General features: G+C 40.5%; 1 protein-coding gene across 5 annotated transcripts; it reads right to left on the bottom strand.

The window, feature by feature from the left end:
• Positions 1-27,182, bottom strand: pdpk1a (3-phosphoinositide dependent protein kinase 1a). Of its 5 annotated transcripts, none has more exons than XR_011979310.1 (15): positions 27,075-27,182; positions 16,836-17,048; positions 15,894-15,936; positions 15,598-15,735; positions 15,341-15,485; positions 14,335-14,432; positions 13,827-13,902; positions 13,585-13,653; positions 13,078-13,174; positions 11,325-11,498; positions 9,702-9,919; positions 7,752-7,809; positions 7,393-7,545; positions 3,748-6,285; positions 1-3,663 (listed from the first exon to the last, which is right to left on the bottom strand). XR_011979310.1 is itself a non-coding variant. In XM_072676422.1 (14 exons), exons 1-14 carry the CDS (start codon positions 27,096-27,098, stop codon positions 6,172-6,174), a joined length of 1,620 nt encoding a protein of 539 aa, XP_072532523.1. In that variant the 5' UTR covers positions 27,099-27,182; the 3' UTR covers positions 1-6,171. The 5 variants fall into 5 exon arrangements, 1 of the variants encoding a protein (XP_072532523.1); XR_011979311.1 differs by having other exon boundaries at positions 1-3,638; positions 3,687-6,285; XR_011979309.1 differs by having other exon boundaries at positions 1-3,633; positions 3,664-6,285.
• Positions 27,183-27,724: the final 542 nt, after the last annotated feature.

Here is a 27,724-nt window from a genome sequence, read left to right on the forward strand (position 1 = left end):
TTAAAGTATAATAACAGCATACATGCTTTTATTATAGGACTTGCCATCAGTTCATGTGGGACATTCTTTCATCTAATTATAATAATAAGCACAAATAAACCCAAATAAACAGATTCCTGAAATCTGACAGAATGAGTTCAGTCACCGAATAGGAAATGCACAATGAAAAAGGAGAAGCTGCAACAGATCATAGTTTACAGCGATGATTCACATTCAAAGGCTTTACCTCCCAGCACCTACACACACTGGCCCCCTGAACACGAGCTCATATATTAGAATTTAAATAACATAAAGAAACAGCACGCCGAGGCGACCTCAGCACATAACTCTGTAGAGGAATAAAAATATATAAAAAGGTGTGTCGCGTTTCTACTTTCTGAATAATACATCTGTACATCACAGTCATATTCGGCCGCAGAACCAGGTAGAATTTCATACACGCAAAGAAACTGAGAAAAAAAAGAAAGAAAAAAAACACCATCACCACACACAGATCAGAAAAGGAGAAATACACGTCTGTACTTGGTTAAATTAGACAGATCCAGCATTTCTAGGTGTGTTTTTGGGATTGAGTAGCCGTTTCGATATTCAGATTGCACTTAGATTTATTTACAGGCGAGAATGGATCATTTATTTATGAGAAAGAAAAAAAATCAGTAAACAAAACCAAAAACTAACAAAATAACTTATTTTCCAGAGTGTTGACATCTGTTTAAAGAAATAAAAACACGTACCCAAGTGAGAATCGACATTTTTAGAATTAAAACCAACAGCAGATTTGTAAACCGGGCATGAAACAAACACCACTGAACTGAACGAACGCGAGAAATTAGGGAAATAAATAAGAAATGCAGCGTCTAAAGCCAGAGCACTACCACCCCGTAACACAGCATGATTGAACTAATCCACCCCTTATTTTAGGATCATCACGTTTTTAAAAGTACGTTACAGGTACTGTAGGGTCGCTGTGACCGCCTGCTGTAGTTTTTGTAGTTTTCGTTTTGTGGCAATCGAGCGACACAACGTAACACACAGCTAGCGCTCACCAGCGGTTTACACACACACACACACACATACACACATACACACATATATCGCCAAACTCCCAACCAGCCCAGACGCAGTACCCTGTATTAAAGCAACACAAAGCCAACTCGGAATATGAACGCGAACTCTGAATCGAAGGGGGTCGAAGGCATCAAATTGATGGAATACAGGGCCGGTATCCAAGGAAAACTGAGGCTGATGTAAGAAGTAAACGTTATTAACGCTTCAAAATGTACTGTTCACCGCCCCCCGCGCCCCCCCACGCCGTCTACGCCAACTAATCTGCAAAAACGGCCTGTTAAATGTATCGTTTTTGTGATGTCACAAACACCAGCATACATCCTGGTATTAAACCTACAGCAGTCTAGCCCCGCCCATTCATGCCAAAGTTATATACAGTGTTGCAGCCTGGTCTGCTTTTTAAATGAGGTACAATGGGGCAGGGCAGCCAATCAGAACAGAGGTCTTTTAAATACATGTCATAAATTTACAGCCTACAGCAGTTTAGCCCCGCCCATTTGTGCGAAAGTGTTGCAGCCTGGACTGCTTGTTAAGTATGGCACAATGGGGCAGGACAGCCAATCAGAACAGAGGTCATTAACATCTATACTATGTCTTAAAGGTATAATCTACAGCATCTTAGCCCCGCCCATTCATGCCCAAGTTCTATAGTGTTGAGACACAATGGGACAGGGCAGCCAATCAGAACAGAGGTCATTTACGTACATGCCTTAAAAGGTACAGCCTACAGCAGTTAAGTCCCGCCCATTCACGCCAAAGTTCTATACAGTGTTGCACCCTGGACTGCTTTTTTAATATGGCACAATGGGGCAGGGCAGCCAATCAGAACAGAGGTAATTTACATCTAAACTATGTCTTAAAGGTACAGCCTACAGCAGTTTAGCCCCGCCCATTCATGCCACAGTTATATACAGTGTTTCAGCCTGCAGTGCTTTTTAAATAGGCACAACAGAATGAGGCAGGGTATACAGTGTGTCCTAAAGGTACAGCCTACAGCAGTTTAGACCCCTGGTACACTGATAAACTTGGATCTTCTCCTTGAAGCTGATTGGACCAGCATTTCCTAGTATTTACTCCCGTAGGTCTCCCACAGAGCTTCACGTACGACATCTGTGTTAATCTATGTACCAAAACAGTCATGAGTCACTGTTACATCGCCATCACCATTTCTCAGCCTTACTGTTCCTGAGCATTTAAGACTCATATATGTAAATTGTCCACGGTCTGATTGGTTGCACTGCATTGTACCTCATTCAGAAACACTCGAGTTAACTCAGATTTACCATTAGACAGCCTGGTAACTGGCTTTCCTCTAGGTTAGACCTGCACTGCTTAGTCTGGGTTCGGCAGGTTGGTATGTTTTGAAACTTGAACAATGTTTAGATTCACCATCAAAACCCAAACCTTTCCATGATATATACGCTCTTTACAGGTCCGAAAACTGTGCTCTACAGCAGACACACCATGACCATGTCCAGTCTGCTTTCAACTTTCAGCGCTACAGTCTCAGTAAAATGTACCTCCCACACTTTATACTAAGGTGTCTCTTTACCTGGATGGTCCAGTGTAGACGTCTCGTAGATGCTCACCTGAAACTGGACTAACATTCATCTGAATCTGTATTAAATGCAGCTGAACTCTAAGCTCAATGTAAATGACTGTCTATTGAACGCAACACTACATCTAATCCTAACCCTAACCCTAATCTTAACCTTACCCTTAAATCTAACCCTAATCTTAACCTTACTCTTAAATCTAACCCTAACCTTACCCTTAGATCTAAACCTAACCTTACCCTTAGATCTAACCTTACCATTAGATCTAACCCTGACCTTGCCCTAACTCTTAAATCGAACCTTACCATTATCCTTACACTTAGATCTAACCCTAACCATACCCTTATCCTTACCCTTAGATCTAACCCTAACCATACCCTTATCCTTACCCTTAGATCTAACCCTAACCTTACCCTTAGATCTGACCCTAACCCTAACCTTACACGTACCATTAGATCTAACCCTATACCTAACCCTGACCTTACCCTTAAATCTAACCATATACCTTACCCTGACCTTACCATTAGATCTAACCCTATACCTAACCCTAACCCTAGATCTAACCGTATACCTTACCCTGACTTTACCCTTAAATCTAACCGTATACCTTACCCTGACTTTACCCTTAAATCTAACCCTATACCTTACCCTGACCTTACCATTAGATCTAACCCTATACCTTACCCTGACCTTACCCTTAAATCTAACCCTATACCTTACCCTAACCTTACCCTTAAATCTAACCCTATACCTTACCCTGACCTCACCCTTAAATCTAACCCTATACCTTACCCTGACCTTACCATTAAATCTAACCCTATACCTTACCCTAACCTTACCCTTAAATCTAACCCTATACCTTACCCTGACCTTACCATTAAATCTAACCCTATACCTAACCCTGACCTTACCCTTAAATCTAACCCTATACCTTACCCTGACCTTACCATTAAATCTAACCCTATACCTAACCCTGACCTTACCCTTAAATCTAACCCTATACCTTACCCTGACCTTACCATTAAATCTAACCCTATACCTAACCCTAGATCTAACCCTGACCTTACCATTAAATCTAACCCTATACCTAACCCTGACCTTACCCTTAAATCTAACCCTATACCTTACCCTGACCTTACCCTTAAATCTAACCCTATACCTTACCCTGACCTTACCATTAAATCTAACCCTATACCTAACCCTGACCTTACCCTTAAATCTAACCCTATACCTTACCCTGACCTTACCTATAAATCTAACCCTATACCTAACCCTAGATCTAACCCTGACCTTACCCTTAAGGTAACAGTTAAAATTAGGTTGAGGGTTAAATTCAAGGTTTAGCTTAATGAGGATTAGGAGTAGATTTACATTCAACAATCTTATAACTTGTCATTTTACTCAATTTTCTACCCAAATTGGAAGGCCAATTCCCGTTCATGTGAACTCCCCCCATCACTAGCAATGTCCACAGCCAAAGGAGCATGAAGACTAACTATGAGGAAAGCGCCGGCTCCCCGGCTCAGATACCTCAGAACAGACGCCTGAGCTGAACAACTCTACAGTAGGGAGTGATGTGGGGAGGAAGGGCCATCAACCCGACCCTGGGAGAGCTGACGGCAAGCAGCATGACCCGGATTTCGAACCAGCGACCCTCAGATCATAGTGGCACTGAACTCCAGTAGAAGTTCAGCTCCATTTAATTCATATTCAGCTGAAGGTTAGCTCAATGTCAGGTGAGCATCTACAAGGAACCATCCAGGTAGTGTGTTACGGTACAGGTGTCTCTATTAACTGTGTCATTACACATTAACAAGTGTAATGTAATAAAGTAACTAATGCAGCAGCACCACATGTATCAACTTCAGCTTGACTCATGTAATTACAGAGGAGTATCTCAACAGATCGAGTATTTACCGTGTAATTACAATTACCCTCATCCTATTACACATGTTCAAGCACATACACGTGAAGATGCTGTTGTGTAATTACACGATCTGTACCACTGCACCCCGACAGCAAGCACATCGCCCCTACACTACACAGCGATGCAACAGAAGAACCGTGGATGTTAGGCGGGCTGCGGTCAGGGTCCGGACCCAGATGCTGTCCTATCTAGGCCTGGCCCTATAACTGGTGAACTATTGAGTACTATTTATATATTTAGACGCAGTGTTTATTTTAACCTGCGATTTAGCGGCCCAGGAAACTCACAGAGCGGTAAATAGCACACGTGACTCTTCTCAGCCAATCAGATCTGTGCATTGAGGGAGTCAGAGGAAATGTAATTCACATGGTGGCGCTTAAAGTGGAGCTTGTAGCACCTTTATTATTAGGAGTGTAGATACACTATATGGACAAACGTATTGGGACACCTAGAGGTGCTTATATGATGTCCCATTCTAAACCCATAGGCTCTATTAATATGGAGCTGGTCGTCTTTTGCTCTAAGCTCTACCAGCAGCAGCAGGTCTGGAGCTCTGCAGTTATTGAGTCAGTTGGAGGCTTTTCTGCACTCTGCTCTGAGCTCAGCACTCGGCCCTGACCCCGCTCTGTAACTTTACGTGGTCTGACAGACACTCAGTGGACACTGAGCTGCTCTCTGTGAGCTGTTCCTCCTAAACTCTTCCACTGTTCAATAATAACACCACTCACAGCTGATGGAGGAAGATCTAGGGAAGGTCTAAATTTCACCAGCTGACTTGTTGTTGTTGGTGCAGCGGTGTCTCCTATTACATACAGAACCACGCTGGAGCTCAGTGAGCTCTGTAGAACCTCCTGTTCTTTCACTGATGTGTGTAAGAAAGGCAGACTGCAGGGCTAGGGGCTTGATTTTATGCACCTTAGGCAATGGGACTGGACGAAACACCTGAATTCAGGGATTAACAGGTGTGTCCCAATACTTTTTTTTAAAATCCATATAGTGTACATGGTCATTGCATTGATATTAATGTGTACCTACACAGTTATTAGAGACACTTAATAACATATAAAACAGTTTCCTTTGATAATGGCTTACCCCCACTGACCCACTGTTTGTTTACTTCTGTACTTGTGAACGTCCTGTCAAGTATACGGTATGTAAAGCCACTCTGACACACTAAGGAAGCAGCAGAACCCACAACCACACGCAGCCATGTTAAAAAGGCAACAGGAATTAGCACGGTCTGCAACGTCTCACCAGCTTTATGAGCTTTAAACATTTACGCACACACACACACACACACACACACACACATACATACACACACACAAGCAGTGCATTCGCTCGTAAGCCTTGTCAAAGTCAAAGTCTGACCATAAAGCAGCTGAATGCTAGAGTGATCTTCACCCACAGAGCAACATGAGAGCATGTAGGAGAGCACAGAGAACAAGCAAAGCGTCTATGAGATTGCCTCCAGGAATAAACATGATGTTTAACTTAATGTTAAAACGCCCCCCTCTCGCAAACGAAGGTTCGAGTGAACGGCTTAAAGGAGTCTCAACCAGTGGAAGGCTCAGTTCGTGAAGACGTGCCTTGACTTGAGGAGAGGATTCCTCCTGCACTCTACATGCCTGCAGTCTGATGGTTGTGGTAAATCTTCCCCCACACTTCTTGGATCTTCTTACACCATCTGTCTGCGTTGCCATTGGGGTCCATTAAATAATATGTCCTGTTTGGCTGCAAGGGGAGGAGTCAGACGTTAGGATGTGTCTTTTCATTTCATCATGCCAAAGCAAAAGTGTGAACCTCTCTGCATCTGCAGTACAGATCTGTCCTGAGGACAGCTGAGAAGAGGACATTTAAGAAGTTAGCAAGGAGCTTTTACATGGCAGGGTGCTCATCTAAGCATTTCCCAACACCCCCAGTATAATTTGCACTGTTCTCATTCAGTACACTCTTAAAAATAAAGGTGCTTCAGCTGGTTCTTGGACCAATGCCATAAAAGAACAGATATTTAAACAATTCCATGTGTGCAGACGCCTTTAAATACAGTATATGTCCAAATATTTTTGGACACCTTGTCTAACGAATGCATTCAGCTACTTTAATGTATTTGCAACCATTGCTGACAATGTAGAGAAGTACTGCCAATAGAATACGACTCTCTGGAGCAGATAAGCATGAACCTATTGGCACCATGCTGCTGCCTAATGCCAGGCGTGGGCTATAGAGGGGTATAAAGCCCCCCAGCATTGAGCTGTGGAGCAGTGGAAGAACTGTATTCTCTGGAATGATGGATGGTGGAGCTCCATCCAGTACTTTTGGGATGAGTTGGAGAGTTTGAGGATGAGGTGGGGTTGTGATCATCATCCAACCATCATCATCCCTGACCTCACTAATGCTTTTGTCTTGGAATGCAATGCAATCAAATTCTCACAGCAATGCTCCTCCTCCTCCAAAATCTAGTAAAAAGCCTTCTTCCCTGGACAGTAGAGACAGTTACTCCAACAAAAGAACAAGAAAAATTCTTTTTAATACTCTCGAATTCCCTTGAAGAAACAATGAACGAGCAGGTGTCCCAATACTTTTGTCCATTTAGTGTAGATAAAGGACCTTTACAGACTTTTCTATTAATACTAAAGTAATTAATTTCACGCATTATCAGTTTACGCAGGGAAGTCCTTACTATGAAACCATTGCGTTGTGTGTAGGTTCTTTAAGGAACCATCCATTGAAAGGTTCTTAGGGAACCCAACATTTAGGGAATCCTCCATGGCCTCACCCTTTTTGGCACCTTTACTTTTAAGAGTGTTAAGAGGGGTTGAAGAGGGGTTGAAACCATACCGTGTGGACGAAGAACGTCTTGAAGTTCTTGGCCTCCGGTCGCAACTCTGGAGACCACGGGATCTCCCCCTTGAGAACTTTATTTACAGGATCCACATAGTAGAGGTGTGGCCCTTCTGTTAGTAGCAGCTGCCTCCGACGAGCAAATAACCCCTGTGAGGATACAGCAAAGCAAACAATACGTTCATGCCCTGCCCTGCCACTCACAGACTACAGGGGGCGCTCAGAGTATGACAAAGCAAAGCAAAGCTGTGATTCTGCAGCAATGGCAGATCTGTTAGGTCCGTGCACCCACTGCATGCTGCACGCTTTCCATATTACTTCATGTAAGACAATAAATATTGGGGGACATGTCTTACCTTTCGTTTGTCCACTGGTCCCATTTTAAGTATTAAATTGTTTTCAACAAACTGGTGCCTTAAAACAGAGAGAAACACACAGATTAAGAAGATTCTGGTAAGAAATAAAGACACTGTGTCGCTCTGTTTTTTTTTTCTGAATTTTCTTCCAAATGATGGCATTTCCACATTCCTCCCATTGGCTAGACCTCTCCCACTACACAATAAGCCCTTTTCAACCAAAGTGGAACAGGTTCGGATCCAGTTCATGCACCTAATTTTAAAGTTTTGCACATTTTCACCAAAACTGAACTGGTTTCAGAGCCTGAAAGTTTGTTCCCAGCTAAAACCTGAAAAATAGTTAATTTTCAGCATCAACCATGATGGCCAGGTGGGTAGATGGAGGGCCTAGTGACGTAAGTAAGTAAGTCATTTATTTATACAGCACAGATCCAATGAATAATATCCATGTAATTCCAAAAGCTGTTAATAGGTCATCCAGAGCCTTGGTGTCGCAACTGCAAAAGCTTGGTCATCTCTGACCTTCAGCCGAGACCGAGAAGCAGCCAAGACCTCAAGAGACCTGGAAGAGGAATGAGGTTGTAGTAACTCTAAGATCCAGGAGGGTGCAGCTCCATTAAGGACCTTAAAAAAGTGGAGGACTTTTTAAAAACCAGGGTTAAAACCAGGGTATTCAGCTCTTATTGGTGTCTTACTGAATGGACAAAAGTATTAGGACACCTGCTCATTCACTGATTCCTCTGCAATCAAGGGTACTAAAAAGAGTTTCTCCTGCTTTTGTTGGAGTAACTGCAATCTCTGCTGTCCAGGGAAGAAGGATTCTACTAGATTTTGGAGGAGCAATTGCTGTGAGGATTTGATTGCATTCAGAGACAAGAGCATTAGCGAGGTCCGGATGCTGGAGGATTGCCACCCCAACCCCAATTTCAACAGTACTGGATGGAGCTCCACCATCCATCATTCCAGAGAACACAGTCCTTCCACTGCTCCACAGCTCAATGCTGGGGGGCTTTATACCTCTCCTCTAGCCCACGCCTGGCATTAGGCAGCATGGTGCCAATAGATTCTCCTTTGCCATCAGCAGCCGGAGTCTGAAAGAGCACAATAGGCTGTGCTCTCTCCGGGTGGGTAGATGGAGTGCTCTCCCCCTCATGACTCTTAAGCAATGTTGGCCGGCACAGGCCTCTGTTGGCTGGCGTGACGGAGCTGAAGACCTGGTGTGTCGGCTGCCTGGCGATGCCACACTGGCTGCAGTTTTAAAAAAGTGTGGCTGGTGGCTGGCTTTACATGTATCAGAGGATAACTTACCCTCCTTGTGTCGGGAGCATTGCTAATGCTAGAGGGAGCTATGAATGGATGGGTTAGCAGCACCCTTGCAGTTAATATATGGCTCCATCATCTTGTTATCACTGTTTCCAGTCAAAACTAATGGAAACGCAGGCCGTTTTGCTAGAAAGCACCAAAGTTCCAGGAATCCTGAATGGATCCAGTTCAGGAACCAAACTTAATTTGGTCTAAAAGTGCTAACAGCTACCAGTGCTGGGAGGGTGAAGGCTAGCTTGCGCTTTCTCAGGGACATTTATAGCCAGTAAACTGCTTAATGGTGAACCTCAACATTACTGCACAGCTGAACACACTTGGAGCAGAGAGCTAACTGCTGATTATGCGACATTGTGAGTGATCAGGGGAAAAAGAAGGGTCATCCTACCCATCCATTTTTGGATTCCCAGACAGCATCGCTGGGAATCGAACCTGCAATCCTGCTAAACACACTCCTGGATGGTTGTGCCACTTGAAAGCCCAATAAAATAACATTTAATAAGTGTATTACTTTTAAAAATGGTGTTTAATAGTGTTACTGTTGCCTGAGAAACCTACAAAGTTAGGTGACAGCAGTGTGCAGACGTTCTACCCAAGGCGACCACCTTGCTGACATGTGCTGGCACCTACCAGGGGTTCCCGTTGGTCTGTTTCTTCAGCAGAAGTTGTTTCTCCTCGCTGGAGAACTGCAGGTCCAGCTCGAAGGAGTTGTTGTCCAGGCCATGGATGTACTGCTCAATGTTGCTGCTGGACCTCAGTGGGAGTAAAGTGGTTGGCACTGAGAGGGTCTGAGAGGAGCTGGACTGCACCACCTCCATGTTCGTGAACTGACTCAGGAGGTCATCGTACTGGCCAATGAGAAAATCCATACATTCAATTCAACACATGGTATCTATTACGCTCTTAAAACAAGGATGCCAAGAGTTCTTTGGAGTGAAACCACAAAAAGAACCAATCTGGGTTCCATAAAGAACCTTTAATGGATGGTTCTTTAAAACAAATTGTAAATTGAATGATTGCATGTCAAAAACGTCATAGTGTAAAGCTCAATACCAACTGAAGGCATGTGAACTTAGGTACCTTTAGTCTGAAGTGCATGTGTACTTGAAAAGTGTTCATATACACGGTGTGTCGGAAGTTTGTGGACACTTAGTTTATCCAAAAGCTCAATAATATTTTAAAATGTGCATGTTTTCCTAGTTGGTTTGCTTGGCTTGGTGGTCGGGGCTTCGTGTCCTGAGCCTTGCCGCTTTGCCATCAGCAACTTGAGGCCAAGAGAGCACAATTGGCCGTGCTCTCTCCGGGTGGGTAGATGGCGCTCTCTTCTCTCATCACTCTTAAACGATGTTGGCCAGCATAGGCGTCCGTTAACGGGTGTGGTGTAGCTGGGGACCCGGAGCTTTACCCGTCTCACCGCATTGGCAACCAAATATATACGTATATGACAGTTAATAGAATAAGGGCATTTAGCAGACACTTTGCTAAAACATGACCGTAGCTCAATTAAATTAAGCATTTTTATATAAAAATGATGTGCAAATGCACACACACAGCTTGGCATGTGTTAAGTCCTCTTTGTGTTAAGTCTCATCCCATTGCTATTGCTAGAGGGAGCTACAAACGGGGGAGAAAATTGGGAGACGAAGGGGAAATATTTGACAAACCCACTTACACAGTTCTCCAGTGTTTTCTTATGTGGGATTTGTCAGTTTAGGAGGATAGTGGGGTCCATCATTGTTGGGGTCCATCATTGAGCTGTGAACAATTCTAAGCTTTAAAAACACACCATGAATCTGACCTAGCCTTACTGTTAAGAGTTTTCTCAAGAACTCATTTAAGCACATTTTTGCTTTATAGTTTATAATCGTTAGAAAAAGGTATGCTGCTTTTGAACTGCTTTTGAGAATCCGGCCTCTGATTACTAATACTAATCATTTGCAGCACTTAAGAAGAGGTTAAGAAGGGGTTTTTAAGAATATCAGATCTTAGAAATGGGAAACAATTTAAGAAAAAATATAGAAAATCTTAAAAAAGAAAGATCTAAAAAGATTTTAAAGACTAATAAAATAGACCTGAACTTTTATCTTTTATCACACACCTATGAAAAGCATCTTTCTTAACACACCTTTGAGAATCCGACCCCAGCTGTATGTTACTGTAAGTCTTTTCTGCAGCAGTGAAAAACAAGCACTACTTGGAAAATACGACAGGGTCACAAGCCGACTTTGTTTATGTGACATCAAACCTGCTCACATTGCCATAGTACTCCTCATCATCCTCAGCCATGGCCGGCAGGTAGGGGGTCAGTTTCGGGGGCGTCTGCAGGTGGAGGTTGTCCCATGAGACGCCCTCGAAGAACGGATGGGCTCTGAGTGGATTGTAACCGCCCATCTCCTCACAGCCTAGCCGCTTGGTAGCGTCGGAGCACTGCGACATAAAAACACCCCGTTAGCAACGAAAAATGAAATGACCAGAGTTGAGTTAAGAGTAATACACTTAAGAGTATTTATTAGTGTCCAAGCACTTCGATTAAGTCTAAATGAGGACTAAATGGGACTTGAAAACACCTGAAACAGCACTATCGGTTAGTCCAAGACTAGGTGTAATCCATGAAGCACTTAAGCGGAAAATCACAACGTACAGTTTCCCTCTTCCCTAAATCAGCCAAGAGCTGTGCAGTGAGAAGAACTGACTGCTTTAAGTTGGCAGTATTCAAATAAAAATGACATTTTAAGAGAAAAAAACGTATTTTTGGTCAAAACAAAGCAACAGTTTGAGTTTGTATGATAGTGTGCACTGGCTGCTAAACAGAACTCCAAACTGTGACTGGTTCTGATCACCGTCTGTTTGTTCTGAGACCTCCCCTTGACTGTGATTGGTCCTTATCGCAGTCTCATTTGTTCTGAGACCTCCCCCTGACTACCACAGACGTTATAAACGCTCGTAACGCGCAACATCTGCGCCTTTCAACAAAGTGAGCCAATGTCTCAAACAAAAGTGAGCATATGGAGCTAGATATGGATCGATATGGAGCTAGAACATGCCGAAAAGATTGAAGCCTGGTCTCGTATGACTGGTTATAACGCAAAAATGCAAAAATGTCATCAGACTCTACTCTGATTTCTGCTATTCCACTAGGCAAATTGTGACTGGTCCTAATCACAGTCCAATTTGTTTGGAAACTTCCCCCTGATTCTGACTGGACTGCAATTGGTCCATTTGTGTTGAGGTCCTCATGTATCAGAGGAGACATGTGTTAAGTCTAAGAGGGGGGGGGGTCAATTGGCAGAACCAAATTGAGAGAAAACGGGAGAAATCCAGACAAACAAATTAATTAAAAACATAAATAAATAAAAAAGCTATGCTAGACTAGGCTAGACTGTGCTGTGCTATGCTATGATGTTGTGAGTCAGTGCAGTGTTGTAAACCAGCCAATAAAAACAGAGCTTATCAATTTTTTGAGCCCACCATAAAAGCTTATGGGTGGTAAATAGGCTTATTAAACTGCATCTGAGCATTTTTCACCCTCCACCAAAGACCAAAGTCACAGGCTTAATATTTATACATCAAGCTACAACTGACTCAATACTCAATACATGCTTCTATGGCACATTTAAGGAAACCCTAGCAGCAATATTTTCATTTGCGGATCAATTTATCAGGATTAAAAAGTAGCGATCCTTTAGCACTAATTTGTCCAACCCTACTGCACAGAGAGGGTCTCCAGCAGCACATTGTGTGACTATGGCAAAACTACAGCTGCAATACCAGCTCCAGCTTCAACCAATCCATCTATGTTCGGGTTAGGAGGGAAAACAATGTAAATGTGAGGTCACGTTAGGGCTGGGCGATATGGTAAAAGATCACGATATATATATAAATCATGGCTCTTCTTTTAGACTAGCTGGACCCAAATCAACACTGTGTTGTTTTTTGAAGGGCATTTTCAATCTAAACCCACAGTCTTTGCATTGAAATTCCCGTCATCAGACGCAGTCAAACTCACTAATAGCTTCTCCACCAGGTCCTTAGCTTTGGGAAAGAACTTCTCGGGAAAGTCATACTCCAGCTTTATGATCTTCTGGAATATCAAGTACTCATTCCTGTAAAACGACAAAAACAAAGACATGAAGGAACACTGAGCCCTACGGAGATCAGCTCAAGCGCTGTGGTGAACGGGGTGAACGTCCAGTCACATGGCTGTGAGTGTTATGTTTTTAACGGCCGCCCAAGACAATCTGCTGGTTGTAGTGTAACCATGAGGCAAGCGGCCCACGTGACGCAGTGGTTGGGGTTTTCTCAGAGGCCTCAGACTCACTACACAAACAAGTCATAAACACCAAAGCCATTACTTCCTGTTATTTCACACCATGTTTCATATTCAGAAAAAAAAGGAGAAAAACAGTGATTACAACAATGGCCCCTCTCTGACACAACGGTTAGAGTGCAAAGTCATAACATGCTGGACAGCAGTATAGTGATGTTAGAGGGAATAGGGAAAAGGAAGGCTTACCCTGCTCTGAAGGGGGGCAACCCGGCCACCAGCTGGTAAACAATACAGCCCAATGCCCAGAGGTCCGAACTGAAAGTGTACAAAAGAGGAAATCAGGAAATCAAACCTCACTGGTGCATTTTTACTGGACTGTAGTTTAAATAATATATATATATATATGAATTATTTGTTAATTCTATATCATATATCATTTCCCCCCCTGAAACTGGGCTGCATTTGTTATGCGTGTCATAGAAGAGTACCTTTTACATGCTGATTTTTCGGTCAGCAGTTCAGGAGAAACATATTGCGCAGTCCCGACGAAAGAGTTGGCTCTTGCTAGAGAGGCAAAAAAACAAAAACACAAAAACACACACCAGTTACACCCTGATGAACGTGACAAACACACCAGAGCAAAGACGGTTCCTCCACCTTTACTGAGAAATGAGGGCTCTGGGTTACTACAAGCCCTCTCTTCTTCCTACTTGGTTTTTCAAACACATGCAAACATTATATCCCATATTTATGATGTTTTTATGCTGGAGCTGGAGGTGGTGGAGGTGCTGTGGGTGTGTGGGTGTGTGTGTGTGTGTGTGGGGGGGGGGGTGGTGGTGGTGGACGGCGAATGTATCTATAAATAACAAAAGCCAGCTTATCTCTGACCTACAGTGAGGTTAAGGTAAGTTAACCACAACAGTGGAGTAAACATGGCCGGGAGAAGAGGGAAGTGGCAGCAAAGAAAAACAGTCTTCATAGTGGATTGAGTCTTACTCTGAGTGCTGTCGGAAGAAAACTGCTTCGCAGTTCCGAAGTCCGTGATCTGAATGTGCATCTCCCCATTCAGCAGAATATTCTCTGGTTTAAGGTCCCTGAAGGAGAGACAAAAAACAAGGGTCAGAAAGTCACAGAAACGTCCATTACACATCAATTTAATTTTAATTTCACAATTAAAATCATGCTGAATCATTTATAGAACATACTGAATCAATTATTGCTGATGCTGAATCAGTAGATAATGAATCATGCATAATAGATATTAAATTATTTATAGATACTGAATCATTAGTAATAGATACTGAATTATTTATATTATTTACTAGTAGATACTGAATCATTAATAATAGATACTGAATTATTTTAGTAGATACTGAATCATTAATAATAGATACTGAATAATTTAAAGTAGTTACTGAATCAATTCTAGTAGACAAGGAATTATTAATGGTACATACTGAATCATGTATAGTAGTTATAGTTGATACTGAATCATTAATGATGATACTGAATCATTTATAATTGATACTGAATCATTTATAGTAGAAATCAAATTATTTATATAACTATAGAAGTAGTTTTTTTTGTTTATGCTGAATCATGTACAGTAGATACTGAATTATTTATAGTAGATACTAAATCATTACTAGTAGATACTGAATTATTTTAGTAGATACTGAATCATTAATAATAGACACTGAATAATTTAAAGTAGACAGTGGATTTACAGTAGACAATGAATTATTAACAGTACATACTGAATCATGTATAGTAGAAAACTCTAAAATAGTTTATTTTATTGTAGATACTGAATCATTTATAGTATATACTGAATCATTTTTAGTAAATACTGAATTTATTTTATTGTAGATACTGAATCATTTATAGTAGATACTGAATCATCTTTATTAGATACTGAACAAGTCATAGATACTGAATAACAGGTCTAAAAATTTAAGCTAAAAACAGCCTTGGATTCAAGAGGTTAAGCAAGTTGGACTACCTGTGAATAATCCCCACTGAATGCAGATATTCAAGAGCACCAACTATTTCTGCAGTGTAGAACCGTGTGCAAGTCTCATCGAAAGAACCTATTTTGCGAATGTATCGAAGCAGCTCGCCATTCTTTGCATAACTAAGTCCGAAATCTGACAGGGCGACGTTAAGGACAATGAGAATGACCCGAAACAGCCCGGGGGTGGCGCTCTTCCGCTTCACTAATCGCAGCACTCCTTTCACAATATCACAAAAAAAGGATACATAATTTTTCAGCATCTTGAAATGTGAAGTAGAGCTTAACGAAAAAGGGATGGTCTAAACTCGACATTATGTCCCTCTCCCTTTTCACATAGTGCGTTTTATTCTCCTTCCTGATGTGCGTCTTCTCCAGAATCTTAACTAAAGAGAAAACAAAACAACAGACATTTCAATGAGACGGGTTTGATTGTATTCTGCAAAAGCAGTTGAATGAATACACACAGTTTAAAGGTTACGGAGCTTAATGGGTACTTTTACTTTATTAAAAGAAATATACTAATAATTAAAATAGTAATTACTTGCGTATTCTTTTCCTGTGGACAGTTCTTTTGCTAGAACAACCTGAAATTGAAAAAATAATCACATTATAATCCTTACGTTTCAAATTGGAAAGGAAACACTGACGGTAAACATTAAACCTACAGCACTGTACAGAGATTTCAGTCTCCTAATCCCATCATTAACCCCCGTCTCTCAGCAATAGTCAGTTTTCAGTCTCCAGATTATCAGAACTGATAAAGCAGCTGAACATAAATCCAGTAAAAAGGAGAAACAAGAGCTTCTCATTCTGAAGAAGGAAAGTAGTGAGATCTTGTCGGTGAGCTAGTCTGAAGAACAGAGCTCGGTCGGTTCCTCCAGGGTTCTCCTGGACGCCCCCCAGTCCAGCCAGCACAGCGTGGAGGATGTGTTCAACTCCATCAGCAGCAGCAGCAGCAGCAGCAGCAGCAGCAGCTCACCTGATTTACCATCATTAAGCCCTGATTTACCCCCAAACCAGGTGTTGATCTGAGGAGAACTCTAAATAATACTAGACTCCATGAGAGAGGAGAACTTTGGAGATGTTCTAATGATGAACACAGTGATGGAGAACCACCACTTTTTAATGTACTTATTCTAATATTAGTGTTTTACTGAGCAGATATATACTATATATGGGACTGTACTCTAAAAGCTCAATCATGTCCCCTTCCACAACTCATTAGGTCACTTTCTCACATGTATATTACCTTAAAATCTACCAATAGCACTGAAATTTAGCATTATTACTGTACTGAACTCCAAAAGCAACAGAGATTAACAAATTAAAAGTCTTCCTCAGAAGCTTAGGCTTAATCTCTGGGTGAAAACCCTGGCCTAGTATGCAGCAGAACTAAACAAAAGGCCTGATCAGGGTAAACAAACCCCACAGACCCGGCATTAGGGTTAAACTCCATGCCCACAGCATCCCATAACTGACTCACGGTTGAAAACGACCCCTCCCCTAGGATCTTGCCAAACTTGAAGTCCTCGGCCCGTTTCTTGCGCTGGGGCTGCGGGCTCGGTGCCGCTGGCTCAGCAGAACCCTCCATGGTGATGGTCCGGGGGCAGCCGGGGCTCTGCCGGACCCTCAGCGCGCAGAGAGGTGCCTGGGAGCATGAGGAGGCCACGCCGGGCTGAGCGAGAGCAGCATCGTACTGGCAGGGCAGAAGAGAGAGCAGTCGTTTCACACAGACACATAAACACACACACTCGCGCGCGCACACACACACACACACTCGTACACACACCAAGAGGAACAAGTGCGGCTTTTGAGCGCTGAGGCAGCAGCTGATAAACCAGAGCTGCTTCCGCACGGGGCAGGGCTGCGTTTGTTTACGTGCACCGTTGGTCTACAGGTGCAGCTCCAACTCAGCCCTTTCCGTCGGCCTTTTAAGGAGCTGGGACAGGCCGGCTGAAGTGTGCTGGGGAAAACATGAGCTTTTCCAGGGTCAAAGCTTTTACAGTTCAGAGACCACTCGCACAAACAGGCCGTCACTGGGTGGGTGGTACATAACTGCCTTGCCCACACGGCAGGCTTTACAAAAGTGCATTTCACCTCAGGGAAAGTGATTGTAGTGCAGTTTTATGGCTCCCAGGGTCCAAGGTGTGGCTTTTAGGGTACATTTGCATTGTTTGCACCATGTTTGGTGGGCAATATGAGGGTATTTTAATGTTACTGTGATAAATTATATCATAATACACTTTTTAGAGCATAGTGTGGATTATGACAGTACTTCAGCACTACTGTCATAACAAAAACAGCAGAATTAGTCCTATAATTATATAAATACATATATATATATAATACAATATTGTCATTTTTCACTTTTTGACATAATGTAAATCTGGCAGTTGTCCTTAATACTGTATACACCTTTCATGATGAATGGACCAATAGAAAAGCTCCAAAATGACTTGGAATTAAATATGTTTTACATTGACTTCCATTAAAAATGAAGACATGTTTTTACTCATCCTGTAAAACTGTATTTTGTAGAGGTTTCGTGGTTTTTGCATAACAGATATTGTAAAAGTTAAGTATATATATATATATATATATAGTAAAAGTTAAAAGCTCAATAAAAACTATTGTGTTCATAGTTTTTACATGTGACAACTGTTCCAAGGCAACGAGCATTAGAACAATTAAATACTGTAAAACACACTGTGCTTCATTATTACTTATTATAATTATTTACTATACTAGATATCACCTCAATCTGTGATCTTGCTTGATCATAGAGTGGAATATGAGCAACACAAAATGAGCTCTTAGTGAGTTCACATCACTTCATCACTGACATGCAAACAATCTGTATCTTCATTATTGCAGTTTTTGACTTTTGGACATAATGTAACTCTAGAAGTGGTTATTTACATTGTACCTGAATTTCATGTTGAATGGACCAATAAAAATGCTCCAAAATTATTTGGACTATTTTTTTTTTTACATTGACTTCCATTGAAAGCAAAGAAGGTTTTTCTTTTTCTTTTTTTTTGAATATTTAAACCATTATATATTATATATTCAACAAATTCCTGGTTCACTTGAATTGAATAAACCCAGTTTAATTGATTGTTACCTCATACGTTTGTTTTTTTAGGTTGAATTGTGACTAAACACTTTTTACAGTATACCGAATTTAACTACAAAACATTAAATGTGGGGAAAAAAATGTATTATTTATTATTTTAATTTTCTCCAATATGTTACATTTAGTAAATTAATAGAAATTGTGAAAAAAATTCAGAAAATGTGCTGATATTTAAGGTTACTGTAGAACTATTTGATATCCTATGATATTCCTTGTTTCCTGTAGAAGATTTGTTGACTTATCTTCATCAATAAAAATGTGTAATTTGATCAATTTGTGCACAAGTGCATAATACTGCATTTTCCTTTTCCTCAAATCACATTAAGCTGCATCTTCTGCTGGATATTATATTCTTCATTTGTGTCCACTTTTTTATGTCATTTTGTTTTAGTTCCATGTGATTATTGTTTAGTGTTGCTGGGTAGCTTGAGAAGCACACCGATATTTAATATTAAAATATATATTCAAGTATTAGTAATAAAATGTATATGTTTATTTAGTCATTTATATAAAGTTCTATACATGTTTCTGCAATTTGCTGTAAACTAATAACATGAATCTCAAGCAAAAAACATCATAATAAACATCACAGAGCCAAAAACTTGCCCTTCAGTAAGACTCAAGACCCAAAGCAGAAGGCATGTGACTTCTCCACTCCATTCATAAAAACACATCAGTAATATTCTGCTGGCTGATCCTCCAAACAAAGACTCATTTCAGCGTAAGGCGACAGTAGAAGGCTTCGACTTCGCCAAAAACCCCTGGGCGACCTGACGGCCATGCAAATGAAGGAACCACCACTTCCCAGCTTTGGGTCGATCAGCCCTCATTTGTTTGTGAGTGCAGCAAAACAAGCCGTGTTCTGAGAGGGTTCTGTTATTAATGTGACAGGCTGGTACTTTCCAGACACCTGCCGCAGAGAGCGCTACTCACACTACAACAACAATAACCAGTCAAACACTCTCAACCGCAGAAACCAGAGGGGCTTTTCCCACCCCGGCCTCCAACTCTCAAGCACAGGGGGCGGCTGCTGGCAGAGCAGGAGTTACGGTACACAGACCCAAATTCAGGCTCAGGCGGTACGATCTGGGTCATTTTACATTCTGGGACCTGAAGGGCACAACATTTTTATATTTATTAGATTTATTATATTTATTTATATTCATTATATTTTATTTATTTTGAGTTTCATTGAAAGCTAAGAAAGATTTTGGCCATTTTGCCACAAGGCTAAACAGAAAGTAAGGGTTGGGGTTCGGGCAACGTCCGTGTACTTTCTCAGCACACGCCACGTCTTAGAAGACTTGAGATTTGGGAACCAGTGGCTAAAGAACTGTGCCATATTTAAAATAAATAAATAAATGTAAATATAAATAAACACAAATAAATAAATAGCGTGATTCAGGAAATTTCAATTCTCCTTATTTCTGATATTGTGATTGTGACATAAATAACCTTTAAAAAATGATTAATATATATTTTTTTTTAATAATTAATAAACTTTTTTTTTATTTAAATAATTTTAAAAAGTATTCATTTTTCTTCACACTTAAACTTAAAAAGCGCATGCTTTTTAAAAATAATAATCTGTATAATAATAATAAATAATAATTATGTATCAGTACTTGCTGGCAAAAATCTTGTATCTCTAGTAACTTAACAGGAGAAAAAAATATCCTTAAATGGAGATACAGCGTTTTTGCATGACAACGACTTCATATAGTTATATAGTAGAAGTGTAAGAAAATATCAATAAATGAAACTATTGTGAAATTATATTTTGACTTACTGCCTCGATTCTCAAAAACACCACAGATTTTTAATGAATAGTTTATATGTAAAAATTGGTGGCAGACTAGGGGTGGGGCAATAAGACGATATGTATCAATTTGAAATTTGTAGGGATGCACCGATCCACCTTTTTCTGTTCCGATACAGATACTGATACATGACCTTTGCGCATCGGCCGATTCCCGATATCGATCCGGTACCACTGTTGAATTAGTAAGCCATACACCTGACCATCTGGGAGAGACTTAAGGCATCAGGATTGACGTAACCATTCCTTTACTAACTTTATAAAACATACGAACATAGATTTATATAAACCCAATTTCTGTTTATTGGTCACTAAAATATAATAACTGGGCTGGACCTCGGCACAGTGTCGTCTGGGCTCAGGACTTTTATTCTGAAATTTGAAGTCTGTGAGACTAAAGAGGTGCGAGCAGCCCCTCCCTCCTTAGTTCGCCTTATATAGAAGACGAGCTGGATTACCCGCTGATAGTGGATGACGGGTCAGGGGCATTCTGATCCTGGGTTATGAAGCCTAGAATATCGGCGAGAATCAGGTTCCGTGGATGGATCGGGCTTTTGAATCAGACTAATTATCCGATACCTGATCCGGCTAATTTTGTTAGTATCAGGACCGATATCCGATCCTAGTATTGGATCGGTGCAACCCAAGAAATTTGTTTGTGATCATGATATTAAGAAGCGTATCACGGAAATCAGCAGAGCTTGAGGAAGACTGACCCACTGGACAGTTCATTACAGAGAGTAATTAGTGCTGTTTAATCAGACAAAGTGCAGCAGATGCTGAATACAGATCACTGGACTCAGGCTGGGAGAGTATTTAAACAGTTTTTATGACGATTAATTTTTGTCTGCACATCAAAATATAGCAAAAAATATTGTGAATCGTGAAACTGTCTTTAAATATTGTGATATATTATTTTTAACATATCGCCCAGCCCTATGATAGACAGTGGTTCATTTAGTGCTGTGTTTAAACCCCCGACTGCTAGATGGCAGTGTTGTACTTTGTATTCGGATCCCACTGTTCTGATTAGATAAAAAGTTAACTTTTCTTTCAGGCAGATTTTATGTAGATTTTTATGTATATTTTGGTGTTTTATTCCTAAAATTTGATTAAAAAAAACAAAAACATAACATCTTGTTTCTAGTATCGCAATATATGAGTCGTAACCACTGTACTGTGATACATATATATAGAATATCATATTACTAATAGAAGCTACACAATATTGGAAAACTTTGGATTGGATACTTCATGTATGCATATTTTTCTGATATTTTATAGTTTTTATATTTAAAAAATTCACAAGATTTTACAAGAAGTCACAATATGTCAATGATCAAACGTCATGATAGTAATATATGATATTAATTGTGCAGTTGTGTATTCAAAATTGAAATGAATAAATTATATTTGGCTAATATAATCTGTCTCTGGTTATAGAAAGTGTGAAAAGTGTCAATTTTTCATGAAAAATGTAACAAAAAACATGAACTGAAACTTGAATTAACCTTTGAACTGAAATGTGATTTTTTCTTTTGTATCAAACAGCAAAAAAAGCAAGCATTTAATTTGCCTAATGCGACTTTGCATTATATATGTGAACACTGCGCATGCACTCATTGTGTGGGTGATGCTGAAGTGATATACAGACCAGCCCTAATATACAGCAATAATGAGAATGTATAAATACACACGTGACCTCATCTAAACAGCACAAATATAGGCACCCCTATATAGGCACCACTCAACTGACCTGTGTTTTGTATTTTCTAAGGGTAAATAAGTCACATCCTGTACAGACACACTTCTGCACATGCTAAAAGGAGGGTGCTGAAGGGTCAGTGTGGTTTTGAGACGTCGGCAGAGCTGTGAATGATCTACCGCACAACGCTAAAGAGAAAGCAAGGGTTGGGGTTCAGGCAACGTCCGTGTACTTTCACAACACACACCACGTCTTAGGAGACTGGAGATTTGGGAACTAGCGGCTAAACAACAGTCATATTTAAAATAAATAAAAAAATAAAATAAAAATAAATGAATAAATAAATAGCGTGCTTCAGGAAATTTCAATCGTAATTATGTCTGATATTTTGATTGTGACATGAATAACTTTTCATCATTTTTATTTCAATAATTATTCAACAAAAAATAATTTTTAATTATTTCAATTATTATTTTAAAAATGTATTCATTTTTCTTCACACTTAAGCATAAAGTGACATGCTTTTTACAAATAATAATAATAATAATAATAATAATAATAATAAATAATTATGTATCAGTACTTGCTAGCAAAAATCTTGTATGTCCAAACTAGTAACTTTACAGGAGAAGAAAAAAATGGAAGAAAATGTAAAAAAATAAAATAAATATTCCAAGTACATTTGGAGCATTTCTATTGGTCCGTTCATCATGTAATTCTGACAGTACAAAATACAACCTGAGGGTCAGAAAGTTAAGAAAAACAGCATAAATCTAAAATATAAAAACAAAAATACAGTTTTGTGTAATAGAAATGATATTAATATATAAATATTGCATGTCTGGGGAATCTGCTGAAGCTAAGCTGGATGTTGGGCACATGACTCGTCTCACAGTATTTTACATTTGGGAACAGTGCAGCACAAAATAAAACAATTCTTCAGGAAAGAAAAGTAAGAAGTGAGTATAATTTAGAAATTTAAATTGAAATGTTTGAAATGTTCATTTTAATCTGAATGTTACTACATTTAAATTGAATTAGGGTGACTATATTTTGGTTTTCAGTGAAGAAGACACTGGGGACACGGGGCGGCTGTTGTGGACTTTTGGTTTCAATTTAATTCAATTTAATTTAATTCAATTTGACTTATATGGCGCTTTTTACAACAAATGTTGTCACAGCAGCTTTACAGAGATCCGGGTCGGAGCCATATTTCAACTTAAGGGTGTTAAAATATTAGTAGTTTAAAAATATAAATATCAGTTTAAAAAGTAAACAATATAAATAAATATATTCATATATATATATAAATATTTTATATATTTATCTTTTGCGGAATACTTTTATTTTCATGTAAACATACAATAAAAATATTAATAAAATATATGAATCGAATAAATGAAGTACAAACACAATCAAACACAGAAATACAGAAAAATAAATATTTCTATAACTTTAAATATATTATATTATTAGTAGTTTTACAATATTATATACTATTATTATATATTTCTATTTCTATAACTGCTTAAAGCCTGCATAAACTTGTCATTTTTTCTTTTGCTCCCGAGCGCCCCCTACAGTTAGACAGTGTAATTCACTTTTACTCCACTGCAGTAAATACAACTCATGCTTTGAGCGCCCCCTCATGGACGGCTGTACACATGCATTTCTGGACAAGCTGAGAGATCCACAAGCATTATCTGAATGATCTGAGCAGAAATCAGAAGTAATAATTAAATAATACATCAAGATATTAGCATAATGGGCTGACAACCAATCAGCAGCTTGTTACTAGGCAGTTTACCCGGGCTGTATTTGCTCTCTGTAATGGGTCGTTTTTTACGAAACGTGCAGTTGTTCGGTACTCTAGTACTCAGACGAGCAATATCAACAATATCAATCAGCCTAAATACACACTATATGTCCAAATGTTTGTGGACACCCCTTCTAATCAATGCATTTAGCTACTTACTGCTGACACAGATGTGCAGACGCACACAAACAGCTTGTCTAGTCCTTGTAGACAAGTACTGCCAATAGAATAGGACCCTCTGGAGCAGATAAATCAACATGAACCTATTTGCAGTGGGTTAGAGGGGTATAAAGCCCCCCGGCATTGAGGAGCTGTGGAGCAGTGGAAGAGCTGTGTTCTCTGGAATGATGGATGGTGGTGGAGCTCCATCCAGTACTTTTGGGATGAGTTTTGGTCCTCACTAACACTCCTTTTAATATTCTTGATTACACTGGGAGGAAGACACAGTGAATGAGGTGTCCCAATACTTTTGTCCTTTTAGTGTTTTGATATATTTCCGACTCCTAATGTGTTAAAGGGGTGGTCCAACACACACACACATACACACATCCTAAATAACAAGCCCAGTCAGCCCGTGCTACATGCCGTGATTTGGTTAGGTGGCAAAAGCACAAACATGTTTTGAGTCATTCCACGTCAAATCACAGGGGATGAGCAGCGCAGATTTCAGAGCCACCGCACGAGAGGTAAACATTAGGTGAAACACAGCTGCTGAGCTCTCACTGAATGCAAAAAAGTAGCAGGCAGTGCGGGAAGAGCTTTGGGAGGAGCTTTAACCAGAAATCAGAATCATGTACAGCAGCATACAAATATCTGGCTGCCCTGGTCAATAACACTGAATTAATACACTTAAGGCCATTCAATCTATAACTAATTACATTTCTTAGATTTCAGACTAACAGCTTACAAACACAGAAATACAGAAAAATCAACATTTCTATAACTTAAAATATATTATATTATTAGTAGTTTTAAAAAGTATTACAATATTATATATTATTATTATATATTTACATTTCTATAACTGCTTAAAGCCTGCAAGAACTGGTCATTGTTTTGTTTTGCTCCCGAGCGCCCCCTACAGTTAGACAGTGTAATTCACTTTTACTCCACTGCAGTAAATACAACTCATGCTTTGAGCGCCCCCTCATGGACGGCTGTACACATGCATTTCTGGACAAGCTGAGGGATATTAAGCATTATCTGAATGATCTGAGCAGAAATCAGAAGTAATAATAAATGAATACATCAAGATATTAGCATAATGGGCTGACAACCAATCAGCAGCTTGTTACTAGGCAGTTTACCCGGGCTGTATTTGCTCTCTGTAATGGGTCGTTTTTACGAAACGTGCAGCTGATCTGAGGAGCTTTAACCAGAAATCAGAATCATGTACAGCAGCATACAAATATCTGGCCGCCCTGGTCCATAACACTGAACAGCCATAACATTAACACCACTGACAACTGAAGTGAAAACTAGGGGAGGATATATCAGGCAGCAAGTGAACCAAGACCTCTGAAGGCGTCCTGTAGGATCAGGCATTAGCAGAAGGCCCGTAAATTGTGAGGTGAGACCTGTATGGATCGCGTCAATGGGCTTTAGAGGCCCAGTCCCTAGGATGTCGAGGAGATGCTCTGACCCAGGGGTCACCTTCAGGAACTGGTTGTTCGCACCCTGACTAACACATCCACCTGTCAGTGGTGCTAATGTTATGGTGGGTCAGTGTAAAACAGCAATTGCACCACTTTACAGGTCAATTATTTTAAATATTTAATATATTCATATTGCAATTGAATATATATATATATATATATGAATAAAACAACACCTCCAAGACACGACAACCATATTCACCATTAGTGTTGGACACCTCCGCCTCCGCCTCCGCCTCCACCCTAACCCATCCGGTTAAGTGTATATATGTGTGAACACACACACATGCACACACACACACACACACACACACAGTGCCTGACGAAGTGGCTGTGTTGCCCAGGGAAGCAGAAAGGGTGAAAGGCCTTGCTCCAGGGCCCGGGTATCGAACCCACAACCCTGTCACCAGCACCCCGGTTGCTCTAACTGTTCATATGTACATTATAGGAAATTTGAGGTCAGCGACAGGCCCATGCATCACACCCTACACTGGTCAAGAGCTGGTAAACCAGCTTGCTCACCTGCATAGGGTCTACATCCGCTTCGGATGACCATCAAAGCCCAGCTTAGACCTGATCTGAAACCAGCTCCCAGCACAAGCTTGGGTACATATATTCTTAAATATCATTAAATATGTATTATTAATTAGAGCCCTGCTGCAAAGTCTCATAAAGTCACATTATTAGAAAGAGTGTCCCTCAAAGCTGAGCTGACCTTTCAGGAGGTCAGTGGGTAAAAGACTGCCCACAATGCCTCACTCTGTTTACAAACGTGAAACCCCCCCCCTCCCCTCCACCCCCCTCCCCCCCCCTCCTCCTCCAGAAGTGCTGCTAGCTACGTCTGCAAACTTCTCCACCTGAGCTTAACAGCAAGCGAACCGAGGGAAGAAAACTGGAGATTATGAAAATGAGATTATGGCCATTTTTTTTAGGGGTATATTAAATTACTGGGCTAGTTAGTTAGCTAGATAAGGAGCGTTTCACTCACTTTCACATATCTGCACGAGTTTAGGCTTAGGTGGATGCAAAGGTGGAGTTATAGGTGGAATTGGTTAACATGGTATTGGTTTAGGCAGGAAATGTTATTTTAAATAGCCAGGTTAGGTCTAAACACCTACATTTTACGTGTTGGTGAGAGTCCAGATCCGGAAAGCGGAGATCCGCTCCGGGATTTTGTTCCAGCCGCCTGGATGGCTCTGCTGCAGCTCCGCTGCAGCAGAGCCATCCAGGCGGCTGGAACAAAATCCCGGAGTGGATTTCCAGCGCCACTTTAAAGTTGATGTCAACAACAGCAGCAAACGCTGCCGATCGTCTCGCTTAACACTCAGACATGTCACCAAGATCCCAAACCATTCTCCCAGACATCTAACCAAGCAGATCCGGCGTGTTTACCTTTAATACTGCGTAAACTGGCCCACCACACAGTAGCGGACCGGACCACCACTCCCCATAAACACACTCGCCCAGCTGATGAGCAGATCAGGCTGGGCGAGCTAGCTAGCCGCCAGCACTACTACTTTGGCTCTAAAAGACCATAAAACTCACGATTTCTATCGGTTTAACGTGATCGGCGATTAAACGACATACTCACTATTTGACTACTGGTCTTTGCCATGGAAGTTTTCAGGCAGATTTGTTAGAAATGTGGTCATTAGAGAGCCCTGGCTGATGGCTGCCTCAACGCCCTCATCGTCCAGGTGTGACGTCACTGCACAACAACAACGGGGCATGTAAAACTAACAATAATAATAAAAATAATTATAATAATTATTATTATAGTTTTCATTATGATTATGTGTTATTTATCTTCTAAATGCATCTAAATACATAAATCTCATAAATATCAAATATTAAAATCTGCTTGCATTCATGACATTGCGCCATAAAAACACATGGAGTTGCAAATGATATATTATTATATTATAGTATAGCATTTGCGCCTTAAAGTGGCTTTAAATAGATTTTAAAATCACGCCGATGCTCCACTGAGTCTCATAGGGAGAATAGCGCCCCCTATCCTAGCCCCTCTGGGCTTGGGGCGCTGCTAACTGCACTGTGTAACTTACAGTATTTACATTGATGGCATTAAGCTGACGCTGACCTACAAGGTTACTTGTATTACAGAGTCGGGCCAATGCAGTGTTAGGAGTCTTGCCCAAGGACTCGGTGTTATTGGTGTAGCGCAGCACCCACAGTCATCCAGACCAGAAATCGAACCCTGGTCTCCCACATGGTGGGGTA

Source organism: Salminus brasiliensis, chromosome 3 (genome assembly GCF_030463535.1).
Source record: "Salminus brasiliensis chromosome 3, fSalBra1.hap2, whole genome shotgun sequence".
Classification (NCBI taxonomy): domain Eukaryota; kingdom Metazoa; phylum Chordata; class Actinopteri; order Characiformes; family Bryconidae; genus Salminus; species Salminus brasiliensis.

What these genes read in the sequence shown, in the direction of transcription:
- pdpk1a (XM_072676422.1), bottom strand. Translation starts at nt 27,098, where the DNA reads ATGGCAAAGACCAGTAGTCAAATA. An exon ending in TCAAGATGCTGAAAAATTAT is followed by an intron (nt 15,486 to 15,597) that starts GTATCCTTTTTT and finishes TCGCCCTGTCAG; the next exon opens with ATTTCGGACTTAGTTATGCA. An exon ending in AGACGTTCTTCGTCCACACG is followed by an intron (nt 6,286 to 7,392) that starts GTATGGTTTCAA and finishes CTCCCCTTGCAG; the next exon opens with CCAAACAGGACATATTATTT.